The sequence below is a fragment of the Thunnus albacares genome, chromosome 7, assembly GCF_914725855.1.
Source record: "Thunnus albacares chromosome 7, fThuAlb1.1, whole genome shotgun sequence".
NCBI classification, from domain to species: domain Eukaryota; kingdom Metazoa; phylum Chordata; class Actinopteri; order Scombriformes; family Scombridae; genus Thunnus; species Thunnus albacares.
In genome coordinates this window covers 19,762,273-19,785,743 of record NC_058112.1, presented here as the reverse complement: position 1 = coordinate 19,785,743, position 23,471 = coordinate 19,762,273, and the positions used below count along the sequence as shown (strand labels likewise).

The 23,471-nt window shown below is 43.7% G+C and overlaps 1 protein-coding gene across 1 annotated transcript; it reads right to left on the bottom strand.

Annotated features, from left to right (window-relative positions):
* Nucleotides 1-1,276: 1,276 nt before the first annotated feature.
* smad6b (SMAD family member 6b) lies at nt 1,277-21,812 on the bottom strand. The gene is made up of 4 exons (XM_044357333.1): nt 20,300-21,812; nt 17,258-17,314; nt 16,435-16,512; nt 1,277-2,178 (listed from the first exon to the last, which is right to left on the bottom strand). The coding sequence occupies exons 1-4, from the start codon at nt 21,096-21,098 to the stop codon at nt 1,637-1,639; spliced, it is 1,476 nt and encodes a 491-aa protein (XP_044213268.1). The 5' UTR covers nt 21,099-21,812; the 3' UTR covers nt 1,277-1,636.
* Between the last annotated feature and the right edge of the window lie 1,659 nt (nt 21,813-23,471).

Genomic DNA, 23,471 nt, shown 5'->3' with positions numbered 1-23,471 from the left:
GACACAAAGGAGCAGGATAATGGCCCCCAGTTGTCGAGAAGAGAGCGGAGGCAGAGACAGAGGCGGAGTGGAGCCACTCCTCTCTGCTGTTTGAACTCTACACAGTCTTGGCTCCAGACAGACAGCAGGCCTGGAGGAGGCTGTCTGAGCCTCTATGGAGGAGGGGAAGGAAAAGACGCCGCACTCAGCAGCACACTCAGGTTGGAAAATTGTATTTTCAACAAAAAGATATGACAACCTGTCATCAAAAAAACAAAACAATTCTCTCTTCGTTGTGCATCTCTGCTCGAGACACCTCGTTCACACACTTCAAAAAAAACTCATCCAACAGTTTTGATGTCTCAGAGTCCCACTTTTAAAAATGTGTATCCTCATAACTGCACAGTTCAGCTCTCATTAAACCAGAATCAGAGTGTTACTGAATGCCTCTATTGCTGAATGTTGGCAGAGACTTATACCCCCCTCCCCTCCTCACTACCACCACCACCGCCAATCTGACAACCCAACACCAGCAATTATGAAGGAAGCCAGCTAAACCACATCCACCTTGGCTGTAGTTTTTAAGATTCCAGTAGGCTTGTAAAACTTCTTGGTTTCTCTGCATACATTCCAGGATCACTGTGGCGGTTTCAGGGTGCCGCATCCCTGGTCAGTTATAACAACGTCCATTGTGAGACCAGCTGGCTGTGTGAGGCGAGACCGGTGACCACTGGCCAACCATGATGTGCTGAAGTAGGGACACCTTTGGAGGGACCTCCTAACTGCTGAGCCTGAGTAGTTTCATTATTTCCTCCTACACTATCCCCCCACGACACCATCTCCTCTTAGCCCTCATCACCGGGGCTCCTTAGGACCTCAAGGACATGTGGATCAGTTGAGCTAGCTTCTTTCATGATAGCTTTTATTAAAATCTACTTATAACCTGTGTTTGACACTGTAGATGTTACTGAAATATAAACATCATCGCTTAAGTGCTGAGTCTTTTAAGAAACTCCTCTATGTTCCCATAACTAGTGAATGACCACTATTAATAAACAACAGTGACATGGCAGCTCTTATTTTCTGCATGAAAACATTTAGTTGGACCAGTTTATCTCAGATTTTTATATCCGCTCCCAGGGCGTTGACTGGGAAAATACCTGGCATAAACATCAAATGCCAGTTTCTTCAGAAAATCACATCAGGTATAGTGTCTAAAGAAACCATAAAAATAATGTAGATAGACACTAAATGTGTTGTAAACAAAGAGCTAATGATACAGACCAAACAAAGAGAATTATTATGCGAATACTTTATTATCAATGTGTGAATGGTGTTAGCTTTTTGTCTGGATATTAATAGTATATGAAAACTATACACCAAATCCAGGCTCATCCTAATTTTGCTGTATAATTTCTCAAGTTGGTATTGAAAGATTCTTTATCTTTATATATATTTATATATATAATATATATAAGCCAAAGTGCATTTTCCGTTTTTTCCTCTTGTCCATATACACATTGCACCATACATAAATAATTACATTGTAAAAATGACTCCGTATTTACAAGTATAATATATATTTCATATAATATATAAAACTTTATATTAAATCTAGGTAGATGATATTTGGGATAGTTTGTGGGGTCCGTCTGTGTTATCTATGGTTGTTGAGGAGGATCTCCAGCCAGCAGGGGCAGGAGGTGATGAACTGTCTTGAGTAGCAGGGGCCCCAGCCCTTAGCGAAGCTGATGCGCACACTGTTGGGGTCATAGGGTCCGTCCAGGAGGTCAGCCTCTGTGGTGTGCCTCAGGAGGCACGAACGCTCATAGTCAAACACCTTGATGGAGTAGCCTGGCATCACCTTTCGCACCACCAGAGTTCTGCTGTTAGGCACATCCAGAGTAGGGGAGTTGACAAATATGGGGTGTTCACTGCGGTTATACGCCCAAACGCCGTCCGGCTCTTTGCTGAGGAGGATGCCGTAGCCGATTTTGCCTCGTGTGCGCTGAACGGTGCTGCTGCGGTGTTCCAGGTTGAGCTGGCCCAGGCAGAAGCCCGTGCCCTGAGGTAGATCATAGAAGATGCTGACGGAGTGCTCGTACACTGTGTAGAGGCGACCCACACGTGTGCGGTGCTCCCAGTACGCCACGTTACACCAGTGGCTTTGCTTAGGGGCATCAGGAGACATACTGGCATCTAGAAGAGACAGAAACGGAGAGACACTCATGAAACAAAATATAAACAAAAGCAAACAGGGCTAGTAAAAAGGAAGGCTTAAGTTTTAAGGGATTAACTATCTCTTTTTATTGTTCAGAGCAGATGGTCGCACTATAAATACTGAAGGAGGCATTGTATTGAAATCTAAGCCTTGTATAAATACCACTGCATGCACATCCGTCCAGCACACACACACAAACACACAACCACATAGACACACATGGGCTACTATACATATCCTGGGGGTGGAGGGTGTAGTGAGGTCAGTCCAACTGAAGACCCGCAGTTCCCCCCTCTGCCTCAAGAGGGCACTGTAATGATTAAACACTGACCAGCCAGCACGGAGCCACTCACTGCTGCTCACACATGCACTTTCAAAACAGCTCCTGTTTACTAAAATGAATTCAGGATTATACTCAGTGTTTCCACTGAAAATTGGCAAATAAGCACTTCCAGTGTGTTCGGGGAAGATTGAAAATCTACTAACAACTTTATGAAAATCAGTGTTAAGCCTTTGCACATTTTTACTCAAGTGACAATAAACACAGCTGACGACAAAAACTCTTTTTTCTTTTCGCAGTGGAACAAAGTTGGCATCTCGTTCCCAAACATCTCTGTCCAGTAAATCAGCTTGTTAATCCAGTTTTCATGGCTGCAGTCTGTGAACTCTTTTCAGTGACAGCCCTCAGCACTCCGAAGTGAGTTACTGCTCCCTAGGTAGAGTTCTATCTTCACCGTACTGAGGAGACACACAAGCACTGCCGACTACTTTCAGAGGCTGCTCCAGTCCACACTGCTCATAGCTGTCATACATTTATATTGCTCATAAAATCTGTGGTAGGACGAGAGAAGAGTTGGTTGGTGGATGAGGAATAAAAGGAAGAAAAAGCACAGAGAGTTCCATGAGCTCACATCCGTCTCTTCACCCTTTACTCCTGAAGAATGAGGGTGCCTCTTTCTCCTCTTCCCTCATCTTCCTCACATTCCAGTAGAGTGGGGTTAACGGGAGAGGGCCAGGCAGGGGGTCCCCCTCCCCCTCCACCCAGCTCTTCCCCCTGCTGTGGGCCCAGGGACGGCATTCAGCTCCCTGACAACTTAGCACAAGCCCGTGACCCGCTGACCCCCCAGCCTTCATGCTATCAGCTCCCATTAACTCACACACAGAGTGATGCCATTATTTTGCTTCAGAGAGTCTATTGGCACAGAGGATTTAAAGCCTGGGCTTGTGGCCCCATTCCTTTCAGTCTCTCTGCTCTCAGGGCTTAATGACCGCCCGCCCCATTAACAAACGCCTTTAAGGTGGAGCATCGCAGATCCACACAGCAACAAAATGCCTCGCTCACCTCCCATCCAACTAAACCTTTCTGCTGAGTGACCCACATTAGTAAAGTTTATACAAAGATTAGCAAAAACGTTGACCAGACTTGCACAGACAAAACGCCTGCTGGTTCAAGGCTCTCTGTGTTGTGGAGGGGGAGGAAAAGAGTGAGTGAATGAATGGGGATGTGTGGGGCTGGGGGGTTGGGGGTGGGGGGGTGGGGTGGGGGGAGCTGCAGACAGGCTCTCTGTGTGTTTGCGCACACACTGATGGCTGAAATGACCCCCTCTCTTCAGGGGCCCCAACATGCATGTGCCATTAGTGAATTCCACACTCCAGCTCCTCCACTCTGAGCTCAGCTTTTACTGCAGCGCGGCTCGGCCACACAAAGAACGCAGCCCCAACTTGTTTATGGCCCTCTATTGTCTCAAATCAAATGGAGCCCACACATCAAGGTAAACTCACTTTGAAACTGTGCACACAAACACAAAAGGCCAAATGGCTACCGTCTCCTCCTTTTTAGATGGGGAGCATAAAGCAAAAACAATTTGGTCAACGGTATCTACTTTTCACATGTAGCCTGGAACGAAGGTAGCCAGTAAGACTGCAAAGACCAGGAAGAGGAATGAGCAGGACAAAGGTTAGAAATGTATCTAATGTTAAGCCTGAGCCTCAGGGAAGACAATGAGCACACCATGAGCCAGGCCTTTTCCTGTTGCCCTGTTGTGTTAAGCGTCTACGTGTGCCTGTGCGCACATGTGTATGTTTGGAGTGGGAAGAAAATCAGCCGGTCTGTTTGTGTTTTTGTCCTGAACTTGTGTGTTTTGGCTACGGGGGGCGCTGAGGTGAGAGCTTTGAGAGAAGAACTCATTAGGATCTCTTTAACAGAGCAGAGCTATCACCGATTGGCAGACTGTTTGGATAATATCTCCACAGCAACTACAGCTTTTTTACACTCCAGAGCTTGAGTCGCATGCCCTTCTTCAACTGCTCAGTCTCTGAGTCTTTCAAGGAAAGCCTCGTTTCCTCAGCCATGTTTGGATGTTCTGTAAATGTTTACCTTTTCCAAGAATGATATAAGAGAGTATGGAGTCAAGTTTAATGAGTAAGTCAGGTTTAATTAATAGTATATGACCAGAAACTGATACAGATACAGGCCAGACCAAGATTCAGACCAAACCTTAACGTCAGACATGAAGCGGTGAAGGGAGGGCGTATGACTCCCTCCCTTCTGACCACAGCAGAGACACCCAACTCTCTTCGACACCATGTTGGGCTTTCAGAGGGTCTGCTCAGGGCGGAGCCACGATGGGATGGGAGCAATTACTGGTGCTCTGCATCCATTTAACCCTGCCACCTTTTAACAGCTCCGTTTACCCATTAGAATAGTAGCGCATGTTATTATTGTTATTTTATTCTCAAAAGCCTCTCCTCTTAGTGTCAGTCTCACAGTCGATGGACGCAGCCAGAGTACGGCCGCTACACTTCCTGTTCCTACAGCCAGAGGCAATGATCTGAACATGTGAAGGAGTTAATCAACTCTAATGGCTTATATAGCCAGTCTCAAACTAGTAGTAGCAAAAAAGTGGACATACTTGTGGAAGCTATTTGGTCTACAAAAGGAAATATGTGGAATAAACAGCTACCAGTGTTCTACCAGTATGATAAGGACGGTCTGTATTTGGCTTCCCTTAAGCGTCAAGAAATAAGAAAACAGATTACAACACTCAAAATATAAAAAGCCCACAAATACATTTTATCAAACAGAAAGTAGCCTTGAATGTCTGTATTTGCACGCACTACATGTTGACATACAATCACACAGTAAACACGGATATTTAATAAACACTACTCCAACAGGCAGCATTTGGTGTGCAGAGTTTGATTTCCATAACAAGGCGGGAGCTCCATGGAAACCATGTGAAAATGTTGATTTTTTTTCTGTTTCCTTGTGGCCTGTCTGATTGGAGGAATTCAGAGTATCAAACCCAGGACATCAGATCTGACAACAATTACAGACTTATATATCAGTTCGCTGGAACCCAGAGAGCAAACAGTGACACATGCTTAAGTGCCTCAGAAAGGAAATGTCAGCTATAAGTGGCACTGCTTACTGGTAGCATAATTATTCTGCATGAAAAACGTAGGTGTTGGTATGGAGATACTGCTACTACTACTACTACTACTACTACTACTACTACCACCACCACTACTACTACTACTACTACTACTACTACTAATAATAATAATAATAATAATAACATACTATGATTGTCGTAGGCAAAACAAACCAAATATTTGTTGTAATTATAGCTGTTATTTATAGCATTTTCCTCTATTATGAGTGAAGTACATGCCATTAACACAGCCCTTGAATATGCCTATGTAGCTTGCCCGAGCCTTTTCCACAGGTTTACATATGGAAAAAAAAAAGCAGAACGCTCTGCAATGAGTTCCCTGCACTTGAGGGCGAGTCTGGATAATTACTACTAAGTACACAGAAATGGGGGCTTGAAAGTTTCAATGGCAATCCTTGATGATCATCCAGTAATGCTTTTAAAGACAGCATGAAAAGGAGTGGGGGAAAAGGGCAGCGGGAGAAGCAGAAAAGAGCTGCCCCGGGGTAAACACAGCTCCGCAGCCTTGGAGTGAGATGAATGGGAGGCCGAGTGTCAGGGACAGGCAGACAAACAACAGCTTCCCCTCCGTGCTAACATCTCCCCACCAAGCTCCGGGGCCACCTCCATTATACTTCATCTCTCCTAATCCGGAGCGGGGAGCAGAGATGAACTCATTCCTCCAAAACTTTGCAGAGGAGGAAGAAAAAAAAAAACAAAACACTGTTGCCAGTCCCTTTAAGCAGCCCAGTCGAGGGGAGGAGAGCAGCAAGGAGAGGAGGGGGAGCAGCAGTCTCTCATCCTGTGCCAAGGATTAGATTCCCCTCCAGCTATTAGACTCTACCAATGAACTGATAGGCTGGGGGGCTGGGGGGTGAGGAGGGGGATAGGAGGACTCTGTGTGTCCTGTGTGTGTGTGTGTGTGTGTGCATTGTGGTTGTGTGTGTGAATATTTAGGACAAACTAATTTTTTTTACCCAAACTGACCTGTACATTCCTGTGCATCCCTCCCTCCCATCATTTGTTAGATTTAGACTTTCTTTTACAACTGTAACAACAAAGTGGAACTAAAGCAAAAGCCTCCCCCCTTCTGTTCAGAGTATGGTATGGCTTTAATTCTGTAGACAATGGTTCCTACAGGCCGACTATAACCCCTGTGCAGGCCACATTTAGGCTGGCGTCTGGGCTATCTCTGCCATCAAAGTCGGCTTTATCAGTCAGACACGCTAACTGGAGCTGCTCTTATATGTGTATGGATTTTTCTCCCTGAGGTCTGCCCTTTCTATGCTGATAGAGAGAGAGAGCAAGGGATAGAGAGAGACAGATAGAAAGAGAGAGAGAGAGAGAGAGAGAGAGAGAGAGAGAGAGAGAGAGAGAGAGAGATACATGCTGGGAGAAAACACTGTGGGAGCAAAAGGCCTGAGAAACTGAATCCAGTCACCAAGCGTGGCTGGTCACAATGGGAATGCTTTACATTGTCATCTACTTCCTCTCCACTTTCCCTCCGTTTCTGTTTCGGGATGACCCCTTGAGGGAGGAAAAGTGCTGTACCCCTGATAGCAGATAACTAACAGAATCCATAAATTAAATCAATAAATAACAGCGGGTGTAAAAAGCACAGGAAGCTAAGGAGGCTTATATGTGCGCGCGAGTAAGAGGCCGCTGGTTTGAGAGAGAAAGCTTTCTTTTTTCTTTTTATTTTCAAGGGAAGAGAATGTGCTGTTCATTTCCTTCAAGTTTCCTCCAAAGCTTTGCAATGTGTCAGAGACACAGAGCACACAAGTGATGGTGGTGATGCGAGGAGTCCTTCAGGGCATGTAAAAAGCACTGTCAAAACTGTGGGGGATGTTTGTGGATGTCGTATGTACAGGCCGTGTTAAAGGCCGGCGATGTCTGAGAAGAGCACCGAAAGCAAAACACTCAGTGAACATCCTGCTGGGTGGCTGTGCCCTTTCACCTCCCCATACAACCTATCTGTTGGTGTGTGTCTGTGTGTGTCTGTGTGTGTGTGAGTGTAATCGTGTTTGTTTGCGAGTGTGCGAGGGAGGTTCGAGCCAAGTAGGCTGGAGCGTTTGAGTAGAGGAGACCCTGCACATTCCTGAACTCCCCCTCCTCCTCACTGTGCCTCCTAACTTCCTACTCTGCTTAGGACTGTGGGGGGCGGGGGTGCAGCAAGTAGGTTAGTTCTTTCTTGTCTTTTAAAAATCTTGCTTGTTTAAATTGTATCATCAAATCAAACATTGTTGGTGCAAAACATTTCTTTTATTTTATTCATACTTTTCTGCCCCATAGTATAATATCAGAGTCAACGCACTTCCCTTATGGGAAAGGCAAGACCCTATACTGAGAGAGGAAACCAACGTTAGCGGGCCTATATACTCAAGCTATGTCGAAGGCTTGGTTTCAAATGAACAATAACAAGGAACTCTATTATTACGAGTTATATTAGTCTGACTAATTTAAGGCGAAAGGTAGGTATTGGGTTTCCACCGGGCTGGAAGGTGGAGCAGCTATGATGGACATAGTTGCCGTTCAAACAATGGTTTCCTATTGATCGGCCCAGTGGATCAGAGTCTGTGAGGAGAATGTGTTCTGTCAGGATAATGTGGCACCAGAGTTTCTGTTTCAATCACAACACTTGCTGGGCTGTAACCCACACTGCTCCACCGCGGGCATCCAGACACCAGCTCCCCAAACAAAGACAACTGTTTCCCCCATCTCCGACAAGTCAACCCGTTCACAACAAGCAAGACATTCATTAAAAATGCAGGAGTGAACATTTCCAATAATTCACAAAGTCCTTCCCTGTCAACATCTGCAAAAAATCTTGAAGCTAAAGGGAATGGCAGGATTTCATTAAGTAAATTATGTGCTGGCAGTCACAGAGAGGGGAAGAGGGGGAAGCTACAGCCAGACCTCTAATCTAAACCGTACCCTGAAATGCGACAGCCTGACTGCACGTACTGAGCCACACAGCCAAGACTTCAGAATGCACACAAATAAAAGATAAGTAAAACACACATTACAAAAGTAAATATAATTTTCCCTGGGGAATATAGTCAATGAGAATTTTCACATAAGCGTGTTTACAACTTGTAAAAACTACAACTTGCAACAGTACAATTTGCTTTGTCGGGGGCACACATACTTGTACATGCTTAGGAAATAAAATACCTGTGTGTGCAGTGCCTGGTCAGTACGGTAAGCTAAGCCGTTGTAAACAATATATTATCAGCCATGTTTTCCTAGACTATCACTCAAAAAAAAAAAAGGTTTTCTGGGTAGATTTAAAAGGCATCAGCTTTCAGGAACAAGATCAAAGGCTCCAAATTATGTCTATCATACTTGGCCCCATGTTAGGACATGGGAGTGGAATGAAGATATATCTCCAGTAGATCAAGTTCAAGATAAGGAAAGAGAGAAAATCAAGTCCCTGTCTCTCAGTTTACATGTGTACAGTAGAGAGAAAATTAACCAGGCCTGGGTACTCTGGGGTGAGTTTACTGTTCACTCGTCCACAATGAGCTCCTATCATTTCCCTCTAGCTGTAAAAGGCTTGTGTAGAGATGTCGAATGACATGGGCCCCTACAGTTAATCCACACACAGCATTCTGGAGGCTCAAAGAATGCGCTGGCTATTCTGAGTTTTAAAAATACTGACAGCCATAGGTTCAGGCACAACTGTCAATGCTCCTCTGGGGAGGAAGGGAAAAAAATCTTAAATCTATTTTAGCCAGCAATCAGACCACAGGCCTAAATCATAGCTGGCCAAGGCCAGTGTCTGGATTTATAATTGTGGGTAAAATGGTCAGAAAATAAAAACAGCATCTACAACTGGCACCTCCTTCACTACGCTTTGCCAGGCAATGCAAGGCTAGCACATTTACAGTGGCCAGCTCGAATGGAAGTATTGTTCCCCCTCTCAGCCTTGAGAGGAGGCACCATAAAACACTAAACTAACAGTTGGACATTCCATACATTTTTAATGGCATTGCACGCTCTTTATTTGTTGCTGTAACCCTGTGCCCTGAGCTGAATGAATGGCGCTATTGGTAGAGGCGCTATTGGTAGAGGCGGGTGCTGCGCTGCGGTGTGAAGGGAGTGAAGATGGCAACAGCAACCTTCCGTGAGCACACGACTAGATTAGCTCACTCACTTTGTTTGCTAAGGTAGAATATGGGGCAAAAATTATAGCCTAAGCACACCTGTTATTTCTACTGACTGTACTTTCTATCTGTGTGGTGAGACTTAAAATGAAACACAGTCCACCTTATCCTCGTTGAGCACAGTACGCTCTGTAAATTCAAATGACAAGCACAGCACTGTGAGCTTAGACTCATAGTTATGTATTAGGCTGTAGATTAATCTTTATCTGTGAGCCCTTCAGAAGTTAGTCAAACACCCAGCAGCACTGGCACCACACTGGCTTGCCAAGTGGAGACAGATAAATACTAAGCTCAGCAGGCTAGTTTCTGTTGACATGTAAGGGGTTTCAGGCCTCTCCAAGGACTGCTTTAGATTAGCATGGCTTTCACTCTGCACGTAGAGGTCACATTACCTCACCACGTCTAGGACCTGTGTTGCCAGTGCTGACTGAAAATCATCTCTCAGAGAAAATTCAGTGCAAAAAAATTAAACACAATGACAACATGACTCCCTCCTTTGCATCTATGTGACAAATTAAAAAGTGCTTACTTCTGACTTGCATTTCCGCTGATACAGACAGCCCACACTAAGGAGATTGCTCTACCATAAACCTATAATAAGGGTTGCTGTAATGTTGACTTGGCTCACATCTTCAAGTCCTCAAACTCAAAGAAACTAGAACAAAAAGAAAAGATCACAATCTAATGGTCAGACAACCTATTTGCAATTTGAGGGGAAACAACCTAGACTGCAATCAAATCACTAACAATCAAATGCATACAAACACATACACACCCTCCTATACACAACAACAAACACCTCATATTAATGAACTAATAGGTCATGTAAGCTGTGGGGGACACTACTGAGAATCTTCAAAGTCGTAACCCCTGAGAGAAAAAGTTGAAAGTGGATTTCTGACACACCACAGTCTAACAATGCTGAGAAAGGGAAAATGAAAAATGGCCTTATCGCTCTTATCAATGGCTCTTTTTCTATGTGTATGTGTGTTACGTAAGGGGAAACGGAAGCCAGCCTCCCAGGACAGGAACGGATACTTGAGACGAGGACTGTGGGTACAGGCTTCACACTGCTACAGAGAGAATAGAGCACAGGACCCTTCAGGATGTATAGCTACAACCCTCCACCCCCCACCCTGCTTAAAACGGACTCTGCAAACTGGACATGACAAACGGGTGAGGAGAGCCCCCTTATGTCCCCTGAGATGCTGGCCTTCTCTTCAACATTCCTCAGTCTCCCCCCACTGTCAAAGGGGCAATTCACCGCCTTGCACTGCTACAAAACCCAGGCAGCTTTTTAAAACAGGATGTTTGTCTGAGGCCTCCTTCCCCTCAAATAAACAATCCGCAAAACCTGATTTCGGGAGGCAGGGTGGAAGCACTCGAGTCACATTATTTCCACATCCCGTATCCTGGAGCACTGGGGCTCCTGAGGGAGTGTGGGCGGCGAGGCGCTGGGAAGGCTCAGGGCTGCGGTGGAAACCTGAGGCCATGTGCCAGGCTGCAGGGGGAGATGAGCCCTGGCTGCATCACTCTCTGTGGGATGGAGGAGGGGGGGGATCATGCCTAGGGGTAGGGAGGGGGACAGAGCCCACATGCTGATGCAGTTGTCACCCCATCAGACCATACCTCTCACTGAGCACTTCAAAGTCAGAGTACTGCTGCAACATCAAGATGGGAAATAGATATGCTGTAAATACTAAACACACTACCCTACAAATAAATTATTAGTGGCTCACTGAACATAACGGTTCCTGAGTTGTACAGGGCAACTATAAATTAATTATTTGGCTCTGAATTTGGGTGTGTTGTAAATGATGTCAGCTATATTATGTCACTCAGCGTCACACTTAAGCTCAGCAGAGAAAAAAAATAGAGCACAACTTAAAAGAGCCATCCATAAAATACCAAAGCCACCGCAATGAACTAAATAGATGATCTAATACGGAAAAACATAATGAGACACTTCTGCGCAAATTAGAGGTGCAATCTATCCCAAATATTTTCACATGTGTACAGTAGATATGCTATTTAATTTGTTCCTTTAGCAGAAGCGGAATCACATGCCTTCAAAGTCAGATCAACAAGTACGGGCCCAGTCTAATCTGCTTTAATCAAGAGACGCATCACATGCCTTGATTAGACTGTCTAATTATTCCATGCATTTCCACTGTCTCTGACACAGACAGAGGGAATGGTTTAATGCTTAGTGCTGGCCTCTTCCTGACACAGACAGGCAGGCTGTGATTAGTATTGACTGCACAATTCAATTTGCTTTGCTTTTCTGTGTGAAAGTATGCAGGCATGCATCTGGACTCATACGAGGACCCAAAGGAAGAAACAGAGACTTAAAAATGTATAAACAAAACCTTTACAGATGCCTGTTTGCCGTCCTAGCACCTGCGCACAGTACACCGCAATTTCCCTGAGCAATCTGTTTTGTGACTCACATGAAGCCCTTCCCATCTATCTACTAACTGCCTTGTTCTGCCTGGAAGAATCAGTCAATAACAGAGTGGACCTGACACAGTGCCTGTCTGCAGACAAGACAGGCGGAGAGACTGCGCTGGCCTTTCCTCCGGAGACAGGCAGGCAGACGTAGGAGAATCTGGTATGATTACTGTGTGGGAACCCTGACTACCTGCTGATGTCCTCTTCCCTTCAGTAAGAGCAACAGCACTCTGTGCAATCCATGTCCAGCAACTTTCAAACTTTCCGCTCCTCCTGTCCAACTTTCCTACATTCTCAGGAAGGGGAAGAAAAGAGGAACATAAAAAAAAAAAGGGACAGTGACTCAGGTCACTTTGCATGTCCTCTGGTCGCTTGACCCAGTGAATCCGAGGGAGCCCCTCTATTCACACCGGTGATGTCAACTCGCACCAACATGAGCGTGTACACACAGTGTTATGCTGACAAATTCCAATGGGTAGATTGAGGACACAACCTCTGATGAGTCAAGAATGTAGGCAGACTGGAGCCATGATCTTACAGTGCACACAGGGCAGGACGGCGTCATTCATTGTGCACATCAAACAATGACACATCACTCTAACAAAGACCATATCCACAATGATTTACATTCTGAAGTTGCATCTCGGTACACTTCCTCACATTCAGAGTAAGACCTGGCCAAAGCAGCATTATGAAGAAGAAGTGTCAAACATGAAGAGCCCCCTATCAGTGTGTTTACATGGACTCCAGTAACCGGGTTACTCAGAGAAACCAGGTTCTGCAGGTAATCGGAGAACGCGTTTACATGCCCTGTAGTAATCTGGTTGCAGCAGATCAGTCAATCAGATTTCTGTGTGTGTGTGTGTCGGAGCAGACTGACAGTACAGTGAGAGAAGAGGCAGACAGACAGAGCGGAGTGTGAATGTGTATTAATTGAACATATAGTCAAATGTTGAGCGGTGGAAACTACCATATATAGGCTTCTGCAAGCTGCTTTGTGTCAGTTTCTATTTCAGTAGGACTTTGCCTGTATACATGGCCAAGAGATCAGCTTTCTCCAGGAGAAATCTAGCTGAAATCAGGTTTCCTTAATCCCCTGCCCCGATTATGATAACCAGGTTTCTCGTTTACATGACATTTAAGGAACCAGCTTGCAGGAGAAAGCCTGCTGTAACCCTGTTACTCAGGTGCATGTCAACGCACTGAATGTTAGAGACAATGTGACTGACATAATAAAGTCAATGTGTAGGGGGGGAAAAGGCTCTCAGACAGTCATACAGGAAGCAATGAGACCTGCTTCAAAGGGTTTAACTCTGATGTCCACACGACGAGGCCCAGGCAGTGAGGAAACAGGTGTGCAGGCAGACTGGGAGGGCAGCACAGGCAAAGGCACATTCCCTCGCACACATAGTACTAAGGTATATTATGTATGTACAGGCTTTAAAGCTGGGTCCACTCATGACGTAAACAGACATCACAGGGTGCCTACTGGGGCTGTCTTTCTCCCACACTGCGACACAGCCATGTGTAAATAAATCTCTGTGAATGGTCCAAATGTCTATGACCAGATAATACAATAATGCATGGCTAAGAACATTTCAGCAAGTTAAACAACTGCAAGAATCAACCCGAGGGAATCAGAGAAATGCATCTGCACTTAAATGTAACTGTAATATTAACTTCACAACATGCAGTGTATTGATTCAAATATACTTCTTGTATCAAGAAAGGTATCAAATAATCTAAAACCAGTGGAAAAGTATTTTTCCAGTTCCCTTGAATATATTCTGTATATTGGTTGAAGTTGTTGAACGAGCTTGACCAAACCAACCAGTTCTGATCAGTTTTTCTGCCATTGTGTGATGCAGAAGAATGCACAGCGAGTATTTCTGTAGCCCTGGGCTGCAAACTGTAGTTGATTATTTGACTACACCCCACCTACCCACCCATTGCCCCCCAGACTTGCTTTTAAGAGGTTTACTTGTTCCTGTATCAGGGGTGGAGTCTGGATCCCATACAACTCCGGTTACACACAGTCACTTGCTACCCAAGCTGCAGGGGGATTCACAGAGAATGTCATCTCCAGGTCAGCAGCATGTTCAACACAGTATAACTTGACAATATGCATTACAAGCCTGTATCTTAAAGCTGAACTAAGCAGGCTATATAAGGAGGCTCTCTGGCTCTCTGTCTTATGATGACCAAAAATGCTCTGACAAATAAGTGCAAATACTTGGTGGAGAAACTGTATCGTTGACAAGATGCCGACGGTTTGTTTCACTCAACATGTATCTAATACCAACCACATATCAACATACTGTCCAAACTGTGCAAAAATGATCAGAATCAAACTGGCTTCACAAATTAGCTCACAGCACAGAAAAACTACCACCCTGTGGTGCACTGGTCATTCTCTTTCCAAAGTCCAAGTTGCTGAGTGTGTCACGGCCAAAAGAGAATGATCCGGCCCAGCCTGTACAAGCAGCAACACAGTTGGAAGAAACCAAAGCCTAGCATGTCTAGATCCTCCCTCCTCACCACAGTCTCTGAGGAATTGTGGTGCGCGCTCTGACAAGCCCCTCATTTGTTGACTCAGGGAGTGTCGCCGGGCCATGCTGAGGTGGTGACAGCATGTGTACTAGGGAGGAGGGGGCCCTTGCTGACTGAATACTTCACTGCCAGGTAGCCATGTCAACTGCTCAGTGTCCAGGCCTCTGAGCCATGGCAGACCCTTGAACAGGAAATGCTGTTCTCTGCAAGCCCCAAAATGAGGGCTCTGACTCCATGTCCACATAATACTATGCACGCTGGCTGCAGCCCTAATGTGAAGGGGGAGGCATGCTCACTCTGTGCCATGAGAAAGGAGTGTTTCATTTCAAATCAGAGGACAGGACTGTTTCTACTCGCTTCCTTTGGTGTGGCCCCATTCACAGGAGCAACTCCATTTCCCTGAACCCACCCCTCCCCGCAGCCCACTTACAGCCAAGCTAGATAGAGTTGTACGTGTGAGTGTGTGTGCACATGCATGTGCACAAGTATGTGTGCTTGTGTGTGTTTCTGAGCGAGCTTGGATCTTATTACAGTTTGATCCCACTCAAATATTTCTGAAAGAAAAACAGAGGAGGGGAGGCCGGCTCTGTGGCCAACACACACGCCCCGCTGAACCTCTGCACCGCTCACAATGAAACCTTTATCTATAAAGCTTGGACTGTTCATAATGGCCTTTAATGAGAAGGAATAAAGCACAACATCAAAATGAAATTACCTTTGTAAGTTTGCCTATTCATCCAGATACACTCCACAGCTATGCAGAATACAGTGCTGAACTGTTATTAAAGTACACTCTTAAAGAAATATACTTCCCTTTAGTTTTTTTTCCAGCTAGACTATGTCAAAGCCTGAAAACAGGACAATGCAACACTCAACAAAGTGCTCTGTGAATTCATGTATTCTACTATTCTGACTTTATTAAAAGACACAGGGGAACAAACGCATCAGGATGAGACACTAATCTCTTATTTACATATTAACATAGTCCCATGCCACTATATCTTGTAGGTAAAATAGGTTCTTCACTGCTCAAACATTATGAATTAATCATAGAGCCAAACCCCTAATTTGTGTAAAAATGATCTTCCCCAAGTGGATAACTTTGTCATTGAGTTATTTTTATCCTGCAGAATACTAAATCTGATACTTGGGCAAATGGTGCCTTAAGTGGAAGCTGAAAAATGTTTCCTTAGTCCCTCTTGATTCAAGCTAGTATGTGTCCAATACCAGAACTTCAGCTGCTCAGACATGTATTGAAAGCCAAGTAAAAAAAAGGATTACAGTTCAAACTTAGTACCTAAAAAATGTCATTAAAGGGAAAGAAACCATATTCACTTCTACGTACTGTATGTCAAGCCAACATTTGACCATCCAAACCTATACAGTCTGTCTACTGTGCCAACAAAAAGCAAATACCATCTACTGTTACAAAACGTACAGCATAAAATTAAAGACAAACAAACCTTAAAGTTCTGTGAGAAAATGAAGTCCTTATTTGACAAATTACCTCAATATTTACCGACCCAGATCCTCTGGGATGATAAACTTCTGGTAATCATTAATTTCTAAAATCAGTGTTTCGGAAATAAGCTCCTTATTTGGAGACTGACGGCAGTTGGATAAACACACCCACCTGAGAATTCCCCTGGTGTGATGTTTGGTGAGCTGGCTGCCTCAGTTTCAGTGTAAGACAATGTGGAGTCTGACAGATCTGTAGGGAATAAAACAGAAATCAGCGTTTCATCTCTTGACGGTGACAACCGCCACTCTGAACTCTCACTATTCCTCAGGTCTATCAGTCTCAGTGGACACTTCTTTGTAATGTTGGCATTTCTCCATAAATCTTTTCCTTATTTTTTTCATTAAAACATGAAAATCATTGTTATTTAGTGTCAATATCATGTCCCCAATCCACCAAAGACTATCATCCCACTGTGGGTAACATGGCAGCTTCATTAAGAGGCTTTACCTGATGACATCCCCTCCAAATGCCGCCAGAAACCTCAGCTGTACTCAGGCTTGCAGCCCCAGCTAGCAGCCAGGCTCCAGAGTCCCAGCAGCCCACAGTACATACTACCTACACTGGCTCTGGCTGGCATTCTGACATTATGCCACATGCTGGCCTAGGTCTCATCTCAAAGCTACCACGCGAATTGCCAGTCACTGTGCCCAATTATGGCCATTAAAATTCCCCACATTGTTTTATTCCTGCTTCTTCTTTCAGATAATCCTGTAAAGCCAAGGTCTAAAAACAAGAGACTGACCCTGCAGTTTGCAAGTTCCATTACAGATGTTATAATAAATATTAAAGAACGGATGATAAATTAAGTGATTACAGTTGTACGTCTAACTGGTTACAAGTGACAGCACAGAGGCTATAATTTTAACAGCAGAATTCAGATGAACATCAATAACTGGGGATGAAATAGAAGGAATGATTCAGGTTTGTCACTTACCCAGTGGCTTGTGTTCTTCATTAGGGGAAAGCCTCGAATAAGGAGGTGGGGGTGACTCTGTAACACAAAACAGTCATGTCAATAACCTAATAAAGAGAAGAAATGCTATTCAAAAGATATCAATGTCATTTAAACTTGAATTAATTGATATGGGTTCTAAAAACATCTATCTAATAATTCTTAGGTGATGTTTGCATACATTGGACTAGTATAGTGTAAGAAAAAAATGCATGTTAAGAAGATAAAACGCTGGCGTAAGTGTCTTGCGGGCTGATAAAGCTGGTCAGTGAAGGAACAGTGACTACTTTGTAGCTCAAATCTTGTACTTCCTATGCTCCTCTTTGCACGTACTATGTAAAGACTCCTGTCTGATAATGTTTGATATTACAGCAATAAAAAGTTAAGCAAACATTGTTTACTACATTATGTTCTGTGTGAAGTCACAGTCATCAATCTGTAATAGAAACAAAAAGAAACATGTCTATACAACAAAACTCAAGCCAGAATAAAGCTTCAAGTTTACAGTTTCATTTCAGATTAGTTATCAGACCACATCTTAACTTTTAGGCTTTGTGCCCGCCCAACAGAATTAAATCATTTTGTTTAATTAAAGCTAATTAAAAACCTAATGAAATTAACAGAAATCTACACATTAGTTGCTGTTATTTAAGGACATAATATTTAACTAAAGCAGCCATTACTACAACCACAGAGACTAACCATAACTTTTAGTTAGTAGTTTATTGAATCAAGAGTAAATCTCTGCTTTTTAACTTCACTGTGTTCAGAGACCTTGATTTTATCTAATAAGAAGAGGAGGAATGAAGAGAATAACTTGCACAAGAGGGAAAGCAGAGGAAAGAAAACTTTGTGAGCACACTGTGACCTCGCCTACAGGGAAAAGGGGAAGGAGAAAAGCATAATAGCAGCGGGTCCTTTAAGAGTGGCGGCAGTAATTGCCAGGATCTGAACTCAGTCACTCAGATACACAGCTAGTCAGTCTGGCGCCAGTAGTATGCAAACTGTATATTATCACCACTCCTTCACCTAAATAGCATGAGGGGACCTCCTTAGGACAAAAGGGCTTTTAAGGCGCAACTTGAAACTGATCTCATTCGAAAAGTATAATGCCTGGCAATATAAAAGGAAAAAGTTTTGGTCCACTTAAATGCAAGCTCTCTGCCACACATTACATGCTGGTTTATTCTTTAGAAATCTCTCACACAAAACATAAACCAGCAGTTTATTTTCAAATCATTTTAGAATCAAACAGAAGCAGACTGAACTGCAGTTAAAAAAAACTTGTTTTTAGGCATGTTTCAAGTTTTACAAGAGATTAAAATGTTTTCCAGTTAAGATCTATTTTATGTATTGAATGCTGTTCTTATATAATTCTATGTATCTTACTTCCCCATTTACAAACAATGTCAAAACCAGTAATTAAGGTCTTGATTCAAAGCCCCCCCTCTTGAATAGCATGAAAGAAATACCAGCTCTATCGGCCACGCATGAGCGCATGTGAGCTATGTCTACTACGAGCCTTAGTCCCAATATGGGGTATGTGCCCCTCTCCCTCTTCTTACAATTCATCTTGCTAGTTTTAGTGGAGAGAAACTCACACATCACAGTCTCACATCCACTTCAGCAGGGGGAACAAACTTCTTACACCTTCTACCTAACACAATCTCTTCAAACTAACAAACACCATGATTTACTGACAACCCTGGAGCTCTATATAAACAGTTCTGATCAGGTCAGACAGCATGGTGGGACAGGAGGGCCAAAGCTGCATCAGTTTACTACATTTGCGCGCTATGAATTATGATATTGTTGGACTTATGACTTTGAAGTGCCTGTCACAGCCAGCTGGCTCTAGTAAACATGGATGTTATGGAAAATCCACCTCCTGTGCCAGTGAGAAGACAGAAATACTGACGCTTGCATCTTTACACGATACCACGCGTTGTCATCGGGTCAACAGGGTCGAGTGGCCCAGCGTTTAAGGTTTGCCAAATCACAGGCCTGCCCCCTGCCAAAATTTAATCTGTTTAATATAGGTCAGGGAGGTTCTGCCATAGATAGCTCATTGATTGTGAAGATAAAGCTCTATTCTCTACCACAACACCAACTACACTGACCTATGGCACCAGATCTAAATCTCTAAGTGAGTCTATATGATCATATACATGTTTACATTCTTGATGGTTTGACCTACCTGGCAATAAACCTGAAACCAGACATAGAACTCAAACACAGCCATAATAACAATCTAACTGGACGCAATGAAATGTTCAGACATGCTAAAGATGCCATGTGCTAAAAGTTATTAGGTACTGAATTAAAGACTTTAACTTAGAAGACCTGGAAGAACTGCTGCAGTCCAAACAAACACACTTCTTCATTGTGAGGCCCAGATGTTGAAGGCCAGTGTGAGCGATGTTCTGGTGTAGCACTGACAAAAACTGTCTATTAAGGGGAATCTTTAAATGGGACATCAGACTGATTGAATATTTTCAAAGCATTGTGGTAAAATGTTCCCGCATGGGACAATATTTACACATTTATGTGGCATCAAATCTACCTCAGCTCATATCCTTTGCTCAATGTGAGATTATTGTTCACCTTGCTATATGGATGACTTCTGCAATCATTAACTACTTAATCAAATGGCCACCCTTTCTTTCTATATGAATGAATGTAAGCCAAGCAAATAAAACAAGGTTGTAGAGTTCATTTCTGCCATGTAACTATCAATATGACCTTTTCAGTTGTCTTAATAATCATGTGACTATTTAAATGCACATTGATTGGCATAATTATTGAGCTGTATCTGCAGGGTTTACTTGCATGTTTGTTTCGATAGACGTCAAGATATCTTTAAAAAAAAAACCTGAAAAGGGATAGACAAGAGAGTAAAAGAACACCTGTGCCTTATGGTCATCTGTTAATGGACTACTTGGTGACACCAAGCAGCAACATCTAGAAGGGCCTGTATGGTGCTACAAACAAATACAGTTTGCATGTCCCGGTAGATAACCTTACCTGGCCCACAGAGCCGGCTGTAGTGATAGGGATTGCAGCATACTGACGGACTGTCCAGGGCCCCAAAGCTCTTACACTCACAGAGCGGTTTGAGCTGGGCCGAGTGCTGGAGGTCGGACCAGCGGTACAGTTTACATACAAGGAGCTGTGGAGATGCCACATGGCCGCCCAACCTCAGCTCTGTCCGAGAAACCATAACACAGTCGCTCGGCATCCCTCCTCTGGACTCCACTGCCTCTAGTAAGGTATCCAGCGCCTTTTCCTTTAGCCTTTTTAAAAGAGAGTATGTGGCTGATTTCAGCTCTTGCTCTAACACCGCACGTGGCATCGCCTCCTGCGCCTCAGGAGAGCCGCTGTCCCGTGGTCCAAGGTTCCTCAACACGAAGTGACACGAGCCCGGATCCCTGGTACCCTGAGCCGTCTCTGGACCCCTGAGCTCGGAGTGGTCCCGGTCTTTAAATAAGCAGCACGTCACAGTCCTGCATTCGCTGTCCTGTATGGAGCGGGGGCTCCCCTGCTCCTGGACGCACACCGCACCCCCATCTTGGTCCGACGTGACCCCCAAGCCGCTGTTCTCCACGGGGCTCCGGGTGCACACACCCCCTATGTCCCCCACAAAAGACCCGCTAGGGGTCATCGGTCTGAGCTCCGTTTTGGGAATTTTCTCTGGGTTGTTGCCGAACAGATCGTCCCTACAGCCCTCACTAGTTTTGCCATTTCCATCTTCCCCTTCTTTATCTGGGATCAAACGGCTTCTCCAGAGTCGCCGCACAAGACCTGAGCGTTTCGTCCTGAACATACGACAACTTGAAAATCTATATGGGGGTTTTATTCTTGTACGGATATCCGAATATTACAGATACTTCTACGGTCGTTGCAAAACATTAATGTCTGTGAAATGCCGTGCAACGCATGCACAGCCAACTGACGAGCATTGGTGGCAAAACCGCAACATTAGAGTGAAGGCTATTTTGTCGCATCTACAACAACAAAACCGCGCAATAAATGCACTGCAGCATTCCGATCAAAATGCATGAATTAACCGACTATACTGTAAATAATCAAGCGGCTCAAATTGTGACTTATTATCCCGGATCGCTGCGGAATGGACTGTTTATATATTTGCTACGAACGAATAAAAAAGGTAGAATACATAATAACATAACATAATATACTTTGTAACATAATCCAAAGCCAGCAACCTTCAGCCCAAGACGGCAACTCGCAGCCTGAAACAGTTTCGGACTTTTAACGACCTCAAATCTACTTTCTATACCGATACGTTCAGCATAGGGTACTTCGAGGCGATTTAATCCCAATAAATGCACTAGAAGTCAGGATCCTTGTCTTCTTCTTCAGATGTCAGTGCACTTCTGTTTTTTGTTTTTTTTTTACAATCCCAACAAAATATCCATGCGAGCTGAAACTACATGAAGAGGATCAATCCCGGTGCTGAATCGCACTCCTGCTTCTCTACTCAGACCTAAACCAAACTGCAACCCAGATCCCTTTCTTTCTCTGTTTCTCTGTCTTTTTCTTTTTTTCCCCCCCTCTTCCTCACTCACACACACACACACCACACACACACACACACACACACACACACACACACACACACACACACACACACACACACACACACACACACACGGGGCCCCCGAGGAGAGCGGTGGAGCCATTGGCTGACTACCATCATGTGCTAGTCTAGACACTTTGGCGGCTGTGAGCTGCACTGATTGTTGCGCAAACAAGGTTTCTATGGAGGACGAAAAATGACTCAAGTATACATAAATAAATGCATAAATAAATAATTAAATACATAAATAAATAAAATACATAGATTTTAGTAATGAAAAAAGGACATAAATTAACATCTTGAAGGTATTTAAATACATTTTCATACATCAACTTTTATTTAGGCTATTTCTGTTTCTACATTTCTTTATTTCTGTATTTCTTCATTTATTTATTTCTGTATTTCTACATTTCAATATTTCTTTATTTCCACATTTCTTCATTTCTTTATGTCTTTGTCTATATGTTAATAAGGTAGGAGGTCCTAACCCCACTCAATGCAGGATTGGTTATAGAGATGCGATCATTTTGGCTGTACTACTACTGCCTTGGCTTGACAGCTGTGATTGACAGCCACCCTCAAACCTCTGTCAGATGTACCAGATGAGCTGAGTGACCACAGCAGTTTCTGAAGGAAGACGCTAATGTACGTCTTCATTTGTGATTCACTATCAGGATTTTTAAACTGACATAGAGCTGTTGTTGACTGTTCTTACAAATACTGAGGGGCCTTCTTCGCATTTTGTTCAGCAAGTTAGTCATTTTTGTCTTGTGTTAGCTAGCTAGCTAACCTTAGCCAACTGTAAAACTCATAGCCTAGTAGGGCAACAGTTATTTGCTTATAAATTACATTTTGAGTTGGCAAGACCATACTTAGTAAGTATTCAACCTACAAAACCGTATTTTAATATAAATATTAAACGTATCAGCCAGCCATACTGTTCTTGAAAAAGCTTTGTAATTAACATATAAACTAGACAGTCAAAGGACAGACAGCAACTGCGCAGGCTGCTGTGTGACATCTTAACTTAGATAACCCGATATTTATCACATAGGTGATCAGAAGCTGATATGTGAGTTCAGATGGTTTTATCACCCGCATGGTGGGATCATTTTAATGAGAACCAGAAAGCTGACACACACTTCCTTTTAGCATTATTTGCTCTCAGTCACCACCATCAACTGTAAAAAATATGGATGTAGTCACCGTGACGTCACCCATTAGTTTGTGAACTGCTGTTTTGAAGCCTTGAGTTTAGCAATTTGACCATCACCATCTTGGATTTGACTGTTGCCATGTGTAATTTTTATGGCCAGAAGAGACCATATTTAGACGAGAGGGTGGATCTGACCATAGCGCTAGCTGCTAGCTCGGTTAGCACTTACAATCTATGGTTAAGAGTGATAATGCTAATGCTAATTTCTGCTAGTGAAAAACAGGCCTAAAACCATTAAAACAAAATGTAATCACTGGAAAAACTGAACATCCTACTCCTTAGAGGATCTTTTATCACAACCAAACACTGAACAAGAATTCTTTGGGCAACCAAAATGTTACAATTAACTTTAATGAATTGAAAACGCACAGTGAAATAGC

What these genes read in the sequence shown, in the direction of transcription:
- smad6b (XM_044357333.1), bottom strand. Translation starts at nt 21,098, where the DNA reads ATGTTCAGGACGAAACGCTCAGGTCTTGTGCGGCGACTCTGGAGAAGC. An exon ending in CAGCCGGCTCTGTGGGCCAG is followed by an intron (nt 17,315 to 20,299) that starts GTAAGGTTATCT and finishes TTTGTGTTACAG; the next exon opens with AGTCACCCCCACCTCCTTAT. An exon ending in CACACCAGGGGAATTCTCAG is followed by an intron (nt 2,179 to 16,434) that starts GTGGGTGTGTTT and finishes TGTCTCTTCTAG; the next exon opens with ATGCCAGTATGTCTCCTGAT.